At 40.2% G+C, this 19,936-nt stretch overlaps 1 protein-coding gene across 4 annotated transcripts in view; it reads left to right on the top strand.

The window, feature by feature from the left end:
• The window catches only part of ITGA6 (integrin subunit alpha 6), a 128,132-nt gene that overhangs the window by 67,650 nt on the left and 40,546 nt on the right, over positions 1 to 19,936 (top strand). For 2 of the 4 annotated variants that reach the window (XM_048310063.1, XM_048310064.1), the window contains exon 1: positions 15,123 to 15,359. The exons of 1 other annotated variant lie outside the window; for it this stretch is intronic. In XM_048310063.1, coding sequence (XP_048166020.1) covers positions 15,199 to 15,359 — 161 coding nt within the window. In that variant the 5' untranslated portion in view covers positions 15,123 to 15,198. Of the gene's footprint in view, positions 1 to 15,121; positions 15,360 to 19,936 lie in introns of those variants that run through there. One more of the 4 variants, XM_048310066.1, reaches the window with a different exon arrangement.

Raw genomic sequence — 19,936 nt, 5'->3', positions numbered from 1 at the left:
TTTCGTGAGTTCTTTTACTCAGAGTTTGAATTAAAATGCAGGAGACCGAGAATTCATCTTCGGACTTGGTTGTTTATTGTATCTTATCTATAATACAGCTGCACAGGGTGTGCTTTCAAGTTAACAAGGTGGAAAATGGCTGTGAGTTCTAACTTCCAAGGCTTTTAAAGGTCTAAACGAACCAATTATGGACTACCAAGTAATATGTTTTTATTTATAATCCAATTACTAACTTTTCATGACCCGCAGTGTGGGACTTTTGACCCAATAGCAGAATTCCTAGATTTGTGAAGAAGGAGGAGAAAGGAAGAAGAAGAATATCCACACTCAAAATCCTCCATATTGTAACCTATATACCCTAAATCTAATTTTCTGCATCTCTACATATTCCACCCAGTGATATGTTTTAATTACACAGCAACAACCTCAGTGTTATCAGACAATTTAGGAAGCTTTTCCCAAGGTTTTGGGTTGAATACAGTGTACTTCTGAGGATCACTGCTTGTCAGCAATGAAAGGCTGAAATTCTCAGAACCCAGGGTTCCAACAGCAAGATAGTTCTTTTTAAAAGGTCTTCAAATGCATTCATGTGACTTTCAAATGAAGTTGTGGAAACTAAAGAACAATCATTCAGACACTATTCTAGAGAAATCAGATGACAAAAATGCAAAAATATTGTACTCCTGTAAATCCAAACTCAGATAACAGAATTCAGTAAGGTTAAATTAGAGAGGCAGAAGGATGAATTGGGTTCTGATCAAAGAATTGTCCTATGATTGATAAGTGTAGGCAGCTGTTTTAATCCTAAAATAATGGGCCATCACTAACAGGTTAACATTTGAGGGGATTTCATTGTAATGCCTGTTTGGAATAATAGTTGTTATGATATAAATTTTTACTGCAGTTTCTGAGGCATAAGTATTTGCAGTTGCAACTGGGCAGTGGAGAACCAGGGCCCCTTTCATCCTCAGGTGATAAGCATATATGGCTCCTGCACTCTTCTGCTCTGAAAAGGAGCCTGTGTTGTTCAAATATCAAAGGGCCAGCACTCTGCTCTGTTCAGAGGAGGTCATTCTGAACCTCACTCATGTCTGAAGAGTAACAATGGATATTATGGAAATAGAGATAAATAACTGTATGTGGCTGGGCAAAAGAAAGATAGTAGCATAAACCAAAGTCCTGACTGAAAATGCTTTAAAATCTTAATTTCTGGTTATCTGCTCATCACCCTGGCCACAGGCTGCATCCCACAGTTACGGAAATGGCAGTTACACAAGAGCCAGAAAAGGTGACAGCAGAGTGGTTGTGCTAGTTGTGCTAGCTGAGGTGTCCACCTATAGTCACACTGAGCACCTGCTTTGCATATTTTTCCACCAGATTCTTGTGTTCTGGGAAAGTGTGGGGAGAGGAAAGGGAGACACAGCTGAGTATTTTCTGTGTTAGTATGAATACCACTTAAAAGATATGATGGACACTGTGCAGGAGTTGAGATTGCGTCTATATCATTCAGCATGTCAAACTATTTACCTGAAAGGAGTGGTTTGGACCATGTTGTCCAGAAGTCAGGCATTGTCAGACATCCACAGGCCTTGTTTGAGAGCTCTGAAGGTTTCATTTTGAACTTGTTTGTTTTAAATAAGAAAATGACTAAATTCCTATATTTAGAAGATGACTAGGCCCTCAGTTTTCCATGTATTTATTCATATGTCTAATTGTATTTCAGTGATTGCTTCCTTTACAATTATTGGAAATATTCCTGTAATAAAGTCAGCATATGTGCATCTCCAAGAGTAGGGCTTAAATATCACTAAATTATTTATTTCTTTTTCCAACTGTCCCCTCATTATTCAAGCTAAATGACAAAATTACTAGAAAAAAGTAAAATATTCTAGGTATTAACTTTCATAACAAGAATCACACCAGTTACTGCTTTATAAAGAGAAAAAGGAAAGGAGGGGGGGAATAGGAGTAAGAGGGAAACTTAGCTAATGATTCAAAACCCTATAACTGCAGTCCTGTCACTGCCAGGACTTCATTCTTGCCAAATATGCTCTTTTTGATTTTGAGAGATGAAATTTTGGAACAGGTTTTAGAAAACCAGGGTGGTTGTATTTTCCCTTTAGAGAAAGGAGGTCTTATTTTTTTTAGAAGTTCTAGAACTGCAGTTTTCAGGAAAATAAAATATTTGAAGCAGCTAGTAAAAAAAAAAAAGCTTTTTAAAGTAGTACTTTCTGTTGCCTCTGCCCTAACTAATCTTTCTCGTTATTTTTTAGAAACATACAAGCATCCTCCCTGTTTATATCCACTCTTACTTCCACTAGTAATTTCTGGAAAAATCTTCAAGTTTTCTACAGTTAAAGACTACTTTCTGAGCTATAGATTTTAAAATAAAGTCCTTATATATTTTTATACCTTGGAGTAATGAATTTTCATTCTGCATAATGTATTTTTGAATGCTATGAAGTTTAAAAGAATCAAATATGCAGTGTATGGAAGAACAGTATGTTGCAAATAAGCGGAGCTATGCTGCTTAAAATACAAATTCCTTTGTTGGATGTGGTTTCTGAATGTTATGGATTAGATTAAATGCTATGTTGCATAGTATGGATTAGAATGAGAAGTATGTTGACTACTAGATAACAACACAGTAGAACTTCAGTGGTTAAATGTCATCCCTTTTGGCGCAAGGAAAATACCTGCCTAGTCCTAGAAAAAGCATAGAGTGCCTATCTGCTTATGTAGAGATTAACAGCCTGTGCTGAGAACGCCTTTCTCCTGTGGTGGCAGAGGTTGATCCCTTGGAAGGTTATTGCTCGGCCAGGAGACTACAATCATCTACACAGTTTGTAAGTATGGTAATATGGAGCTGCCAAGAATTTTATATCCATGAATGTGCATTCATATAAATAATACCTAAGGTTATGTCTTTCTAATGAAGGCATGTGGAGACAAGGCACGCAAATATTTAGGTGTTGGCTTACTGTAGTCATGCAGCTTCTTTAACATGAAAGAGACAAGTCTTCTCATAAAATATTTGAGAAGTGCCTTTGTTCTGAGTCGCTGTGTGAATAAGAAAAAATCCAAGTAAGCGCACAGGGGACAGTCCAGATTGTCATAATGAAATAAGAAATGAGACAACAGTAGAATACAACATAGGAAACCATGGAGAATTCAGAAAATTGGTGTTGCTTGAAAAATTACTCCATTTTACTGATGTCATTGTTGGAAGATGAGCATGAGCCCAAGAAAACTAGAGATTTTAATGGATGCTTGCTCTCCAAAAGGATTTTCATGCTGTCAGTTGAATTGTAATGAGTCAGTTGCTACCAGCAGCCTGCTTGAAAAGAGTAGATGCATTGGACAGCATTTATACTAGGGACACTTACAGCCTGCTGGTAACTTGAGGGGCGAAGGGAGGAGGAAATACTTGTAACCCTCAGAAGGGCAGACATAACTTCTGGGTTCATGCTCCTTCTTCAGTTCCTGAGATCACAGCTTGACAAGACTGGGGATAACGAACAGACAGCAGCCTGCTTTTTTAGGCTCTGCTTTGGCAATTACATGTTATAAAAGATACAACTGCATAATTATGAGCATGAAAATAAAGAATATATGTGTGTTCATCCTATTTCCTCTGTCATCATCAGCTGAATCAGTATTTTCTTAATTGTGAGTTTTATATGGATTTACAAATGTTCTTGAGGTTTGAATGAGAGCATTTATGAAATTTCTGAACTTGTCCAAATGGAGTTTTAACTGTTGTTTATCATGTACCAGAGGAATAAAGGGGAGTACATTTGAGAAAGTTTGAAATAGCGTGCTTGGGAGAAACTACAGAAACTAAGCTGACTTTTAATCCAGGAACATAATAGGATTTGTAATGAGATCTGTATTAGTGGAAACATGGAAAATGTGGAGTTTGCAAAGGGACCTCATGCCTCTTGGAATTCTTTCAAGCAAGTCATGAGCTTGTAGATAAGCAGGTGAGTCAGTTGTCACAATCACTTTGGATTTTTCAAGTTACTTTGAGCCCTTGAGAGCTTAAATTGGTGTGAAATGAAGAGAAGATCCTTTTGTAGATGAAGAGATGGCTGAAGAATATAGGAGGAATTCATATTTCTCACAGATAGAAATTCTAGGGGGATTTATGCCCTGGGATAATTATGCCCTGGTTTGAAAACCTGAGAGGGGATGTTGAGCATTAAGGAGCTAGTCGTTATTGCCTCTATACTTTTTTTTTGTGGATAAAAACTAAAGCAGGTTCTAAAGAAAAGTTTTTACAGAAATGACTGAGAAATAAAATAGCAAGACTAAGGTTAATACTGTACTAAGAAACTTGATTGAGTTAAAAAATGGACTTTGAATTAACTTGTTCCATTGAGGATCTTGGTCTTCCTGTGATAAGTTCACCATCATCTCAATGGTTAGTAGCAATCAAAAAGGGAATTAGTAAATTAGGAATTACAAATAGAATACCATATGAAACAGGGTGTATAATTGTGCTACTGCTCTAAATCTGTGCCTTTGCTATGTTTTGAATGTTTTGTGGCATTCTGACAATTCTGTCTCAAAAGGCATAATACAAAACTACAAAGAATGCCCAAAGTGTTGAGAAACATATAATGATATCTATTTGAGATATGAATTGGACAAGGAGACTTCTGTGTAAAAAGAGATGACTGAAGTGGGATATGACAGAAGTTTATAAAATCATGAATAATATGACTATGAAATGTTCATTCACATATGACCATATAACAATAGTGGAGCAGGGGAGTTTGAAGCAGAAAGTCCCTTTTCCCAAAGTGTACCATTTAATTGCATATCTTGTTTCCACTGTGCTGTAGAGGTCAATAATAAAATTATAAATAAAAATTAGGTTATGTAAATTAGAAACTGTCAGTAAATACAGTGGTCTGGAGGAACCCATATCCAAACAAAGTCTGTAACCTGCAGAGCACCAGCAGTAAACAGCAAGAGAAGGACTACTCTATTACACACAATAAGGAACGTTGCAACAGAGATAGCCAATGTCTTCCCTCTCTTGTGAATAGACTGTGGAGGATGTGTGTGGGCATATCTTCTAGTCTTGATTTACTAATCACAGAAAATATCATACTGCAGCTTTGTTGAAACTTGTCTCTCAAGATACTAAAAGCTGCTGTTGACTTACTAATAATAATGAAAAAAAGAAAGAAAACCTCATACGAACTGGACTAAAACATTCCTTGTACTGAGAACTGGAAGTCTTGTGTTTTGTGATTCCAGAATGATATAGGGACTTGATACTTAGATGTTTTTATTTTTTTCCCTGACTCAAAGAGCCTTTAAATAAAAAATTACAGAAGTGGTTATCTGAAAATATTTTGTCTAGGAGGGTATTTGTTACACTAACGTGGTTTTTTTCTTCTTTTTTTTTTTCTTCTTTACTCCCCCATCCCCTCCCAGCAGTGTCATTGCAAAAACTTCTTCTATTGCTCTTACAAATGATTAGGAAGAAAACAAATGCCTTTTCAAAGGAGTGTTGTGTTTGTTCTACAATGGAGTCTGACTAGAGATGTTTATTTCTGTTGAATGTGTTCACTTTGAGTTTTATATTCTGCTGTTACAACTCTTAGCTTATGCTGGTCTGACAAAATAGTGCTTCCAGTCTTCAGGTGTTTCAGCTCCATGTTATTATATCACTATATTATTATGATGATATTGCAAACAGCTTGCCAGTAACTATTCCATAATGTCCCTGAAATACCCAAGTCTGGCTACATTTTTGAGCTCTGGAGGTCTGAGTCACAGTGTTTGGACTTCTAGCTTTTATAGTGTTTGAAAATACTTCTCTTGCAAGTGCCCTGTTATGAGAATTGCAGTGTGGGTCTATGCAAGGCCAAGGTATACATGTTCTGCAGGAATAAAGGTGATTCAGATTTTCCAGAAATGATGAGGAAGTGTTGAATAAAGAAGAATGTTAGGAAATATGACAAGACTTGTGGCGGCCTTGTCAGTGTTGCTGTTTCTCTGCAGAATGCAGCCCCAGACTGTCTGGGGCGTACCAGCAACATTCAGCTGACAGTGTGTTCCCATGCCCCTTAGGAAAAAGCACCTTTGGCCAGCAAAATAAGAAAAGACTTCTGAGGGATTCTCAAAGGGTAGGTCTAATGTAGGGAGCAGCTACTTAACATACTTTCATGACCTAGCTTGAAGCACTGGAATACAGGCTTATTGCTGCATCTGTAAACATATATACACACATATATAGCCATGGTCAGACTGTTTTTAGCTACCCAAGTTATTTCAATACATTGTGCGAAGTTAACCACAAAAAGAACTCAGATACTTCACAAATGAAGTGTATGTTAAAATAACTCTCAGTGGACAGTGGTATGCTACTCTCCCTTGTACCTCAAGTAGCAATGGGCTACCTGTAGATAGGAAGCAGGGCACAGTAGTGGAAAGTAGCAGATCACCCTATAACTATTTAGATGCAGCAAGAATTACAAAATGAGAATGAATACACTGAAACTATGCAACATGTCCTATCATAAACAGTGGCAAAAAGCCACTGTTCAAATTGAAGTAAATCACAAATACCTCTTCTATTATGATGAACACAAAATTGGAATTAGACTGTGTACCCAGTAATACGAAGTATGTATCAATAAATTTATGGAGAAGTAGAACTGTTGCAAAGCAATGTGGCATTTTGATATTAACTGAATAATATGATAGGACTATTATTTCAAATGAAATGAAATTTTACTATCTATAATAGAGTATTGTTATGTTCCTACTTCACCACAATGATTTAGTTCTAGATAGGGACAGTCTGTTTCCTACAAGTCTAGGGAAGCCTATTTAATTGACTTAGATATTAATTCCTGTGCCTGAACCATACTTGTACTTCCGCATGCAACCTATGGTTAATGGTCTGAAAATTGACTATTTCCTGTAACAGCTTCCTTTTCTGACACCAAATAGATTCTTGAGTGATGCAAACTTTCCTCATAAGATTAATACCCTGATTCTTCCCTCTCAAAGCAGCTGTCATTTTGTCATCCTGAGGCTGACAGAAATTTGGCATGCAACAGAACATAGGATCCAAAGGCTTGCAGTCCCTACTGACAGGCACAGACTTGTACCATGACCTGATCCCACCACATGGTGATTGTCCTGCCATGTGCAGCTGGTCAGCAAGTACTTGTAACATCTGTTGATTGCTGTTATTGTCTGCAGAACACTTACCTGCTCAGCTTTCTTTTCTAGCTGCTGCACACCTGGTAGATCTGATAATTGTTTATCCACAAATACAGACAAATCAGTTCCTTCTCACAATAATGGTCAGTCAGCTCCAGGTGTGACAGTAAAAGGCTTGAAAACTGGCATGTTGAAGGTTGGAATGGAACAGAGAGATCTCGTGGAGCCTTTAAATATTGAGTGAAAACAAAGTAATGAAGTGGAACAGAATGAATGTTTCGACACTGAACACATACTCTGATAAGTACAGCTGCAACTCACACTGTACTGCAAAAATTCCCAGAGATGGAGAGTCAGAAAGCATGATGAGGGACATTAGTGCTTACCTTCAATGTAGCATGCTTTTTACTAACACAGTGTGTTACTCATTGGAAGGGAACTCTTGGCCAAATGTGCAATATATACGTGTATCCCAGCTCAGCAGCTGATAGCTGTGCAGAAGTGACCTTGCAAATTTTCAGGTTTAGATGGGCTTTTTTTCTAATAAGGCAGAGGAGGAAGGAGAATTCAGAAACCAGCTGTGGCTGTGGGTTCTGCTGCAGCTTCCCTCTCTGATACTGGGGCACTCTATTGCCCTTAAATAGATGTCAATCTTTTCCACTTGGAAAAATGGAGATTGTAGTACTGTTATGCCTCACAGGGGAAGAACGGAAATGCTTTGACATAGTACTTTATGCTCTGTGTGGAAAATACATCATTACTGTAGAATAAATGCAGTTTATTTTATTGATGTTAAGAACAGTTCCACAGTAAAATGGGTTAGTGTGCCTTTATTTGCAGTCAAGAAGCGAATTATCATACCTTGATCTACCTGCCAGTTAGGTTGCTCAATTGCTTGAAAGTGAACCTTGACCCTTGGAGATGCTGATTGACTTTAGAGGAGGCTGAGTAACAGGAACTGATGCATGTATTTCACTCGGTGTGGTCAGAAATTCATAGCAGTTTACTTGCTTGTATGCTCGAAAACATACTATTTGTCTGGTATGTCCTAAAAACACACACCCACAAGCAAAGAAAGCAATATGTGTGTGCTATGCAGGAAACGATAGGAAAGGTACAGCGCTAGTGAAAACTGAGAGCACCTCTCCCGGACTGTATCATTTTACCTTCCTCACTTGTTTGTGTTCCCAGATGTGTGGAATGAGCTTGGATAGGTTTGGGGTGTTGTCTTTCAGATTTCTGGTGTGAAAGACATGTAAACAAGCAAGGCAGAGCACTCCCAGCATACCCACACAGGGACTGATGATTGTGGTTGAAGAAAATATATATAGTTGTTATAATGTGTATTTTAGAATAATTCCTCTTATCACATAAAATAAGACTGGGCTTATTTAAATGTGATTACTATGTGAAAGTCCAAAACCTGACTTTTAGAACTCGCAGAAAAAAAATTTCCCCTGACAAGTTGGAGAGTATGACCAGTCAAGTGATGGTCTGAAAAGAAACATTGGAGCAGTTACAGTGTACAGAATCATGGAAATGTGTTTGTGCCATAAATCATTTACCAATTTATAATGTTACTGAAATAATTGTTTAAAAATCAGTGCATTAGATTTTGGTTACCTACAAGACACAAGTTATTTTGCCTTTTCCTATGAAGGTGCTCAAAATTTAGATGTATAGAAAGTTGGGGAAAAACAGTGAGAAAAAAGAATACGCAATGAAAACAGAATTCAAAACTGCTTTTGAAACCTTTCCAATACTGTATAAAAATTTGCACTTTCATAATTAAAGAATGACCTTTCCTTCCTTGACCTAGATTTTAGTTGTTTGCAACAAATGAACAAAGGAAAAAAATCACTTGAAGTCAGCAAAGCCAGCACAGCAGCTTCCATAAAACCCTTTGCCGAACTGATTAGATTTGCAGTTCACTCACTAAGCCTGCCTGGTCATGGCAGCATCATGCAATGAATCTTTTTATTGAATAAAACTGGAATTCCAGAGGAACTAAATTTTTTTTTTGCCTGAATACTTCTGTAGTACTTGTTAAAACATGAAATTGTTTCTGATTAACTCATGTGTGAGCAGTCTTATTCTGGGAAAAAAAAAAATTCTTCCTGTTGAGCCTAATGCAGTTGTTTAATAATTAAACAGAAGCAGTTAATTGGAAAATACTGCATATGTAGGCAATCCTCAGTCTTTTTCCTTTGGTGGATATAAATGGTTCCATTTGGATATCCAGGTTGGATAAAGAAGCAGTATTTTAAAAATTCTTCCTTGCATAACAGATTGTCTTAATTTGTTGATTTTAATTTCTTAATTTGTTTGACTAAATGAGAAAGTTAAAGTATCTGATAGTTTTTTCATATAAAATGGTAGTGCAGGTAGATTGGAATGAGGGTAGAAGAATCTTTTGTTTCTGTAGAAAATTTGTGAAGCTCCAGAAATTAAAGGTTGCATTGTTTGGCAGGGAGCTTATGAGAACTGCAGTGTGTCCTCAGCCTCCACATAACTGCTATTCATATCCAGACAAAGCAGGGAGAGAGAAAACCTACTTTTCCTTCAGTCAGTAGCTCAGATCCTGAGTGGACTGGGCCTTTACAGACTTTATTTAGGATTTTTTTTAACAGCCTTTGCATAATTAACATTTTCATCATTGTTAGTGAGTGTGTTAGCAAGTGAGACTTAATATAACAAAAGATTGGATTTGCTCATTATGGAGTGATTTAGAAGACTATGATTAATTAAAACTATATATTCTCCATAAAATAAATAGTTTTAAATGGTGGTGATCCAAAAGAACCAGAAAAAGATGCCCGTGGTGCTCAATTCTGCCTTGTCCAATTTGTTTTTCAGAAATCAGGATGTTAATCTAAAGAGAAAAGTGAATACGTTTGTTAGATTTATTTTTGTTTACAAAAAAACTCCCCCAAAAACCCCAAACAACAAGAAGTTTTCTATTAGCAAAGAAAAAGTAAAGAAAGTAGAGGAAGCATCTTTCTGAGACTGCTAGCTTTAGACCTCAACCAGAGAAGCAGCCCCTGCTGGCTTTGTCTGCATCGGTCTGAAAACCATGTTTAAACATGTCTTGACCACAGGTCCTGTTGAATCAGTGGCAGACACAGTTTGGTTAGCACATGTAAATGAGGTGGCTCTAGTAGCAGAATTGTAGAATTTTTAAAGACATTGGCTATAGAAAAATTTAAATTTATTAAAAAAAAAAGAAGTTGGATTTCTTTGCATGGTTCTTGTCAATCACTGGAAGCCTTTATGCAATCTGACTGAGCTTTACCTCCCCCATGGAAGCCAAACAGCTGGCTGGCTGGCCTCACAGCTGGGTCTGATCCAGGACCTGATGGGAAGACAGGTGTAACAAGTGTGGAAATGACCAAGCAGCTGTTTCCACTAGTTTATTGCAAGAGGAGCTGAGGATCTCAGCTGTGCAATTTCAATAAGCTAGATAGTGACTCAGAGACCAGAGTCCTTGAGTGACTGAAGTTGCTGATCTTGGGCTTTGTAGACTCTGTCCTAGGGCCAAGTCCTGTCCAGCACCCAGTGCAGCTCTTGGAGGTAAGTGCTATCAGGGTTGTGTGGAATTGTGTTCTGGATGATGGCCAAAGAGTCTTTAGTCAGGTCTCTGTGAGCTAGGAGAGTGAAAGTGTCCTGAGCAATGATCCTTTTTGGTTTTTGGTGGGGTTAAAATATGTCCTGTGAAGGTTCATCATGCTTTCAAAATTCCTGGGGAGAATCTCCAGGGAGATCCCGTGAGCAACTTGCTTGTAAACCTTCTCTCTTCCTCCCCTGCTCCCTGCCAACAGCAACCCAAGAAATACCTTGTTTATCTTTTAGATCTCCTCTGCTAGCCTATAAGCCATTGTTGGCTGCTTTGGTGCAAATTGGTTGGAAGATGCACATTGAGGGAGAGTTGACTAGAACTGCCCAAAAGTTTGCATCTGGTATCAGGTTATGTCTCTCTACACTGGTGAAAAGTGCTACAAGAGAGGCAAGGTTTCACACGCAGGATATATTGCAGATCAAGGAAGCATAAATGGTATAGATGGGTCTGGAATGCAGTCAGTGCTACAAGTTACAGCTGTGGTAATGTAAGAGCTTTGGGGATATAGATTTCTGTCTGAGAACCACAGAGTGGGGCTGTAAAGGTGTCTATGATGTGTGTAACGATGTTTCAGCTTACCTTATGGTGGGGCAAATCTTACATAGTGGTATATGTAACTAGTGAATTAAAATCCAGGCATGCATTCAAACCCACTGCAATTTTATGTGTTAGTTATAAGTAATTTTGATGGAGCATCTTTAATTCCTTCCACAGAAATCCAAACTATGGGTGCTTGATTCCCATTTGTCACCAGTGTTCCTCTGATCTCTGCACAGCTACGCTCATAAAGTGCCTCTGTGTATGTTTACATAGATGTTTACTCTCCAAACAGTTCAGGCTCGTCACTCTGAAACGACTTAAGGAATGTACCTGACAACTTGGGTGGAAAAACATTCTCTAGATGTAAAAGACTCAAAAAACTGCTGTATACACTGGTCTCAGTGTTCACCAAAATTCCAGGTCTGGACTGAAATATTTCTTTTGACTCATATTTTTATTTGTGTAATACTATGTCTACTGAGGTAAAATATTTTGACATTGCAAGCAAGTAAAGAATGGCAGAATGTCATCTAGGTTTTTTAGACATCAAAGAGAAAAAAAAATAGGAATGTAGTAACATCTTCTTTTGGAACTGTAGTTTAAATATAGCAACTAGTAAAAAATCTGCATTTGGTAACCTCTCTGAAAAGATAGTAAAGAGAGAGAGCCGGAGACATTCTTCATCCAGTTATAAGTTACATAAATGCAATGAGTGTCACGTCTGTATAATTCAGAATACCAAGTGTATAGATATAACTACTTTAATGCTCTGGTTTTTAGACTGTTAAAAGCAAAACATTTTGCTTACATGGTGTTGAGGAGTTTGTTTCACTCACCACTGTAAGCACCTTTATCTCCCGTGCTGCTGTTTGCTACTCCTAATGATTGTTAGGGAACCAAGAACAGCTATGAGGATATACCGGCAAAGATAGTCTGATAACCTGGCTGCATAAAAATTCAGCTGTTTCTTGTAGCTGTTAAGATGCATCTGCTTAATAAATGTAAATAATTTTTCTAGAACATGCAGTTCTAGAAATGGTATGTATATTGTGTTCAGGAGAAACCATCCAACCATTCAGGCTACTAACACTTAAACCTAGTTTATATTTCTGAATTGAAATGCTGTGTCTTTAGAACTTGTATAGTGAACCAAACCAAACCTTTTTGGTGGTATCATTTTTTCATCTGGAATTACATAAATTAAGAAATTAAGCAATTTTTTAAAAGGAAATGGGAAGGGAATGTTTACATATTTTGTCTTTTCAGGACCATTTGATGTGCTACATTAAAGCTGCACAGCTGAACATCCACAAATTGTGTATTTCTTTGTGTAGTATATTGTTGATATAAATGAGAGAAGTTCAGAAATGTAAAACATTGTGCCTTGCCTTCCTTCTAGGGAAAGCTTAAAATGTCTTGCCAAGCTCTAGCTTCTGCATTCCACCCCTTTTATTTTCCAGAAATGAATTTTTTTACTTTGTAATTAGCTACACAGTTGTGTGGAGGAGGAAAGTTTTGCTGGCAGTAAGGCTTGCTCAGTGTGTAGACACAACACGCAAACATCTTGTAGCCCTTCAGCTGAGTATCGACACACTGTTTATAAGCAGACAGCTTGAAAACGCAGCAATAGCAGAGCGTTTGTTACAAAAAAGAGAAACAGCTTTGATGTGACCATTGCATTTCTTAGAATCGCTGTGTTGCTATGCGTAACAGAGTGCTCATGTTTAATTGGTCATCATACCTAATCTTGGTCTCCCTTTATACCAGGATTGTACAAAAGAGGAATTCCTGAAGTATGTGTTAGTTACAGATAACTCACAGCAAGTTTGTTTTGGAGGAAGAGCAAAGGAAGGAAACTGACATATTTGTAAAACTTTTTTTTTTTTCCTCTCTCCTCATCTAGAGCAAATGAAAATAGTACAAAATGATGAGAGACCTTCCAAGGTAATTCTAAGATGTTCGTGTGCAGTTTTGCTCCACCCTGTATACACTCTATTTTTGTTGTTCTTGCTGTGGTCCCTTGAGAAAAGTGTTAATGTTGCTGTGTCTTGGAATGCTTGTTACTGCATCTGGAGATGAGAAAATTCTGTCTCCCCTCAGCAATCTGTGGATAACAACAAACAGGTACAACATGCTCAGGCAGTGCTGGTTAGAGGGAGGGGGAGAAGTCAGATAAACCTTATGTGCCAGTATCATTCAGGTGGCTCTGGATGAAAGTACTTCTCTGACTTCTTGCAAGTTACTGAGTACAAGCATTACTTAAAAAGTAACTATAGTTACTGTAAGAGTATTAGAAGCATGTAAGTTTTGATTGTCCCAAAAGGCAAACTGCTAAGACTTTGGTACAGATGCCAACACTGTTTTAAAGGACTTGTTTTCAAATCTTTACTAATTACTGTGAAATACGTGGATTGTAGTAAGTCAGCTTATAATTAGTCTGGGACCCTTCCCTTTTATGGGTCCTTTAGTGAAACTAGGGCAGTGATTGAACACTGGATTAGGACTTTGAATGAGTTGGGCATGAGGAGCAAGCAGGGAAGGGCTCTATTAGCAATAAATATCTGGGAGCCTAATTTTAACAAAATGTTTTGTTTCCATATTAGATAGACATTTCTGGTGTGTTTTCTTCCTCTCTTTTGATCAAGGGTGTCTTGGACTTGAGCCAAAGGCTTGTCTATACATGGAGCTATCCTAGAATAATTACTCTGGAAAAAGTAGCTTCGATTAACTCCGTGGGAGCAGAGTATTGTTCCAGAAGGAGTTATTTGGAGTATCAACATATTTGAGTGCTCTGTCTCAATTGCTCTTTTCTCAATTTCTCTGGAATCTTAGCTTCTCTCTTCATATCCTGGATATCAGTCGAAAAGAACAACTGAGTATTGTCACTCTGCTTGGAATTTGTGAGGTTTTAAAAGTTTGCATCCGCTTCCCTAAATCAGAGCACTAAACCAAGATTCTGTTGAAAAACCAAAACCTCTCTCTCTCTGGGGTGGGTAAAGTTGATAAGGTATGCTTGCAAATAACCTTTTGGAGTTATGGGTGAAAGCATAAGAGAAAATGATCTGGGATCCAAACCCACATATTGTTTTTGAACAATTGAAAGGTAGGGGTAAGAAATTCTCAGATGTGTTCAGAGAGAGGAAATGCTGGAGGAGGAGATTCAGGTAATCTTGAGTCTCTGTTCTCAAGTGCTCTATGAAGAGTCTGGAAAACAGAGATACATATTTTTTTTCTTCTTTTTTTCTTCTTCTCTTGCATGTTGTTTGGGGAATACAGACTGAATACTGGGGTTATGCTTTCCATAGTTCTGTATCAACCTTAGCACACTTCAGCAATGTCTTACGCCTGTGGTCGGTACCCGGACCGACTGGTACGCTGATACCGCTGAGCAGCAGCCAGAGCGTTATCAGCCCCCAGGGGGACACGGTTGGATGGCTCAAACACATCCCGCCCGCCGCCGTTGGGGGCTCTCTGCCCTTTTCCCCAACGGTGCGCGCGGGCTACGGCCCGGCCCTCACCTGCGGCCGTGACCCGCCCCCGGCACGGCTTTATTTTGTGTCGCGAAGGGCAAAGACACCCAAAGACACACCGGGGGCACGGCAGACGGTGAGCCCCCTGGAGGCGGCGGGCGACTCACGGGCGGGGCCACGCCCTCGGCTGCCCCTCCCAGGGGAAGGAGGCCGGGCCCCGGGGACATTTTGTGGCGTGCCGTACCCGCCGGGGGCCGGGCACCCGCGGAGGGCGGGGCGGGGCGGGGCGGGCCCGGCGCGGAGCCGGCGGGGCACGGCGGGTGCGCTCAGCTTGGGGGAGCGGCGACGGCGCTGGCAGCAGGTTCCCGTGCCGGGCAAGAGCAGATGGCGGCCCTGTTCGTCCTCTACCTGCCCCTCCTGCCGGGGCTGGCCGGCGCCTTCAACCTGGACACGGACAACGTGATCAGCTGGAGCGGGGAGACGGGCAGCCTCTTCGGCTTCTCCCTGGCCATGCACCGGCAGCTGCAGCCGCAGGAGAAACGGCTGTAAGTGCACCGCGCCCCGCCCGGCCCCGTCCCGGGCCGCCTGCGGGGACCCTCCTACCTTGCACCGCCGGGAAACTTCCCGCGGCGGCGGGCCGGGGTCGCCAGCCCCCTCGGAGTGTCCGGCCTGCGGCGGGAGCGGGGCCGGGCGGCGGGGGGGCCCTCGGAGGGATGGGGCAGCACCTGCCGCGGGGCGCTGCGGAGCCGGGGCAGCGCGGAGCGGCGGGGGCGTGCGGCGGAGCGAGGGGCCGCCCCCGCGCCCCGATGGCCTGTGGGGAGCTGGGGCTAGAAAGGGGAAGCGAGGGACAGCCGCCGCTGGGAGCCCTTCCCGCCGCAGCGCTCTCCTGCGCGGGCCGCGCCGGGAGGCTGCAGCCCGGGGCAGCCGTGATCTGCTCCGCCAGAGCCTGCCCAGCCTCTTGGGTTTGTTCTCCCTGTACGTACCCGGCCTCGGGTAACCTCGGGTAACTCCCTGCCCGGGAGTGCGGATGAGAGGTGATACAAAGAAGTCAGGGAAACTGAGTCGGTGCTAGCGGCATATGCGTGAAACTTCTTTTGGGAAATTACAAAGGCAGAATAAGGCTCCTGTGTACATCTTCAGCATCTTTGCTGCTTTGTGTCCATAGCAGAGCAGTGCTGGACCCCACCCTATCCAGTAGTGCTGGATGGAGTGTGAGTGTAAAGTATTGTTAAATAAATGCCCCTTCCCCAAATACTTAGTTTTACTTCAAGGCAGGATACGCCCATTGTCCATATAGAGTTAATGGGAGAAGGAAGCTGGAGAGAGATAATATTCTTCATAAAGTTAGGTGGTAAATTGAAAAATCCTGTGGGCTCATTTTGCTCACACTTCCATTCTTGTGGGATTTCATAAAAATTACAGTGTCTGGAGGAGTATAAATCACATACACCCACATTTCATCTTCCATCTAGCAGATAAAATGACCCGTAGCATCCTGAGGAATGAAATGCAAATCTGTGAGCTCCTTTCCAGAAGCCTTTATCTTAATTCTTGACAGGATTACTCTTGCATTGGTCTCATTTTAGTACTACTAAGAAAGCAGTGCCTGAAGCTTCTTGGTCTCCTGTTGTATTGTCAGTACTGGCAGAATGAGTGTGTAGGAATATGCAGAGACAGCCAATTACTGAGAAGAAAGAAACAGCAGAAACACAAGGACAGTCACAGTATTCAAGCTAGTATGTACTATTTGGCTGAAATGCCTCAGAGATTATTGGTATGAAAGTTCTGTATTGTATGTCTAGTAAGTGCTTCCTCAGGCAATCCAATGTGGCAAAAGAGCAAAGCCAGATGCTATCTGCCTTGACATGACTTTTTGAATCCAGGCTTTCATGAGAACCAAGGGTCTCCATTAGAGACAAAACCAGACTAGACAAACTGCGTTTTACCGTGACATGCACTTCTGAGTATGAGGTGTTTTGGCCATTTTTCAAATCCATGAGTTTTAGCATAAAGCATTGGAGTACTACCCTGGGTAGCTGCTGGGTAGCATGCTTGGAATGAAACCTTTTATGTCAGACAGGCATGTGGTAGTCACTTTGAATATAATTTGTCTGCCTGTAAGAGTAATAGTGTGTGGCTTTAAGAGAATAAGACATTAAATATGCTGAGCTGTAACTATCTTTCTTGGGGACTGAGCTGTGTTTAACTCACTTTGTGTGAGTTCTGTCTTATGAAACAGGAGTTTTGGTGGGCTGTCTTGAAGAGAAGCCTTCCATATTAGTCTGCATTTTTATATCAGATAAAAATGAGCTAGGTTGAACCTATGGATTTGTGTGGTCTTTTCCATGGAAACTGCATGCAATTTCTAAATTGATTGACTCTTCATTGATGGAACAAATGGTATCTGCTGTCCAGATACTTGGGGAAGGTAGAAAGTTATGGGAACAGAGTATGTTCAGGTCATACTGAAGTCTACTACTGAGAAACAAGTATGTCTAATGCCTGCATGCTGCCTGTTACCTGTAACAGCAGGAATCAGGGGTGCATTACCTCTGCATTCCCAGTTGCATTTTGGTCTGTGTCTTTCCTGTGCTGCAAAAGTGGATTTATGTACAGCTATCTCCTAGTCAGATAGAAGTATTTATTTTACCCCTTCTTCTTGAATGGATGCTAGTTTCAAAACTCAGTTGTATTTAGAGTGTGAACATTAAGTAGTTTCCAAAAGTACATGAACTCCAATTTGACACTGAAACGTAATTAAAAGTGATATTTGGTTTCTCATCTGGCAGGGACCCTCATTTCAAAGAAACCTGCTGGCTTGAGCACCCTTCTACCCCTCCGGTTTTACAAAATTAGAAACGTTGTTTCTGTAGACATGTGCAAGATCAGTCCATCTTTGGGAAAACAAGAAAATGAGAGAAGTTGAAATACATTGGTTCTATTCAAGGGCTAGTGGCTTGGAGCAAGGCTTGGTAAAACAAACGACATGATGTGTAATTCTTCTCTTACCTCACTTAAGCATTTGTTAAGTGAAATGGTTCCCTCTTCCTCACACCGTATAATTCAGTGTTAATCATTACAACAATCCTCTGTAAAGATGAGGGTGGAGAATATCTAGGAAGTGTGACAAATAGAGGTACAGCTGAAATAGCCTTTGATTAAACATGGTATTTGCTTTTGATCATCTTTTTTTCTTAGTCACAGGATACTGAGGATTGCATATTAGCTTTGAATGGCAATCGTAATTTATTATTGTTAGCTACAAATGCCATGTTTGCTAATGAGGAGTTACTTAACTCTCAACATTATGAACAGATGACTGTTCAATTGCTTTGACATTAGTTCTAAATGGTACTGAGTATAAAGCAATGGACTAGTAATAAGATTTTGGTTTTGAGTATCTTCAGGTTAGAAGACTTGGAAGGTTTGTCAGATGGAGAGGAGAAAAACTTTAGTTTGTGGTGACTGAAAGTGGACTGCTAATGGTACATGGGTGTGAAAGACAGCTGAACGTAAACTTTATGTGCACTGAGGAATATTAATGTTGGAGGTACCAAGGCAGCCTCCCCAAATTTGCGTGTATGGTGCTGGTTCATTGTCAAGCACAGTGAGTCAGGCAGCAGAAAAGGATGATGGAGCTCTAAAGGAGTTATTGCCCTGTGTAAGCTTGTTCTGTTTGTAATCTGTTAGTACGATGAAAGGGAGTTCTGGTTCTGGAAGGGGGTAGTGGCACAACAGCAGTGCATTTCATCTGCAGACTGGAAGAAGGTTTGTAACTTAGAGGGCTCTGAGACTCGGGGACAGCATAGCTATGGGAGTAACATGGTTAAAAGGTAAGTAGTCCTGTAATGAAAATGTGAGTGTATCCAGCATCTCTAGATGGAGACTGCTCTGATTATATATGTATTAGCTACTATATGTTATAAATGTGTTACTATTATAATAAAAATATAATTACTAGCTACTCACTATATATGTAGTGCGTGTAGTCATATATATGTAATTTTATAGAATATATAGAGATACAGTCTGTATGTATGCATACTCCATGTAAGATGTCCAGCAAGTCCATTCCAGTTTGGTTGTAGTTCACAATGATTTAAGCATCTTGAGTTAAAACACAAGCATCAAGAATATCTAAATTTGTATATTCCTTTCATAGAATCACAGAATCCTAGAATCACTTGGGTTGGGAAAGACCCTTAAGATCAGTTCAGCTGTAAACCTAACACCCATTAGCCAGTTTTTATTTGTAGTTTAGAATGATAGAATCACAAAATATCCTGAGTTGCAAGGGACCCACAAGGATTTACTTGCAAGTATTTCTGATATTATTTTCAGTAGAAGTATGGAGCTGAATTCAGGTAGACTTCTTGTTATTGTGTAAGGCAAAAAAGGGAAGACACTGTAGTTACCAACATGCAGGATTTTCCCCCCAGCTGAAAATCTGTGGATAGGCACTTTATGTCAAGACTGCACTGACCATCACCAGCCTAGAAATTGCAGTGTCTTATTGAAATTTTCACTTGTCACAGGTTTTGCTGATACTGCATGTCTCTACTGTGAGCTGTTATATCAATACATAACAGTTGCCTTAGGTCAGCAGGACTGCTGACATTGCTGTACTGCTGCAGTGCATCCTCAGTGGTGTTTAGCCAATACTTTTGTGTTCTATGAGGGCTTGGGCTCAGAGACACTTCGCTCTGGCAGCAAAGAGCTGGATTATGCTGGTCTGCAGTAGAAGATGACAATTTCTGCTTCCAGAGGTGGTGTAGTGTAATTCAGACTTCAAGTGAACTGAATTAATAACAATGCATGTTTACACCTTCAGGTTTAAAAGCTATAATAGTGATGGTCTTTAGTTAGTGCTTCTGTCAATTCAAAAAGAAAGGATTTATAATCAATTTCCGTTTTTTTTTAGGCTATGATTTTACTGTGTCACTGCACCTAGTATTTTCTTTTCTTGAGCGTCTCTCTGTTTTTGTCTATGCAAACTATTCTTGGATAACCTGCTTAGTATGCTTATTTGCTTTCTTAGTTTGTGATAGTAGAGGAGTTTGTCTGTGGTCAAGAGAGATGTCCTGTGGCGAAGGTCAGGATCAAATGAAGTTGGGAAGGAGGA

This window comes from Corvus hawaiiensis, chromosome 7 (genome assembly GCF_020740725.1).
Source record: "Corvus hawaiiensis isolate bCorHaw1 chromosome 7, bCorHaw1.pri.cur, whole genome shotgun sequence".
NCBI classification, from domain to species: domain Eukaryota; kingdom Metazoa; phylum Chordata; class Aves; order Passeriformes; family Corvidae; genus Corvus; species Corvus hawaiiensis.
The sequence above is the reverse complement of the archived record's forward strand: the minus strand, read 5'-3'. Positions and strand labels throughout refer to the sequence as shown.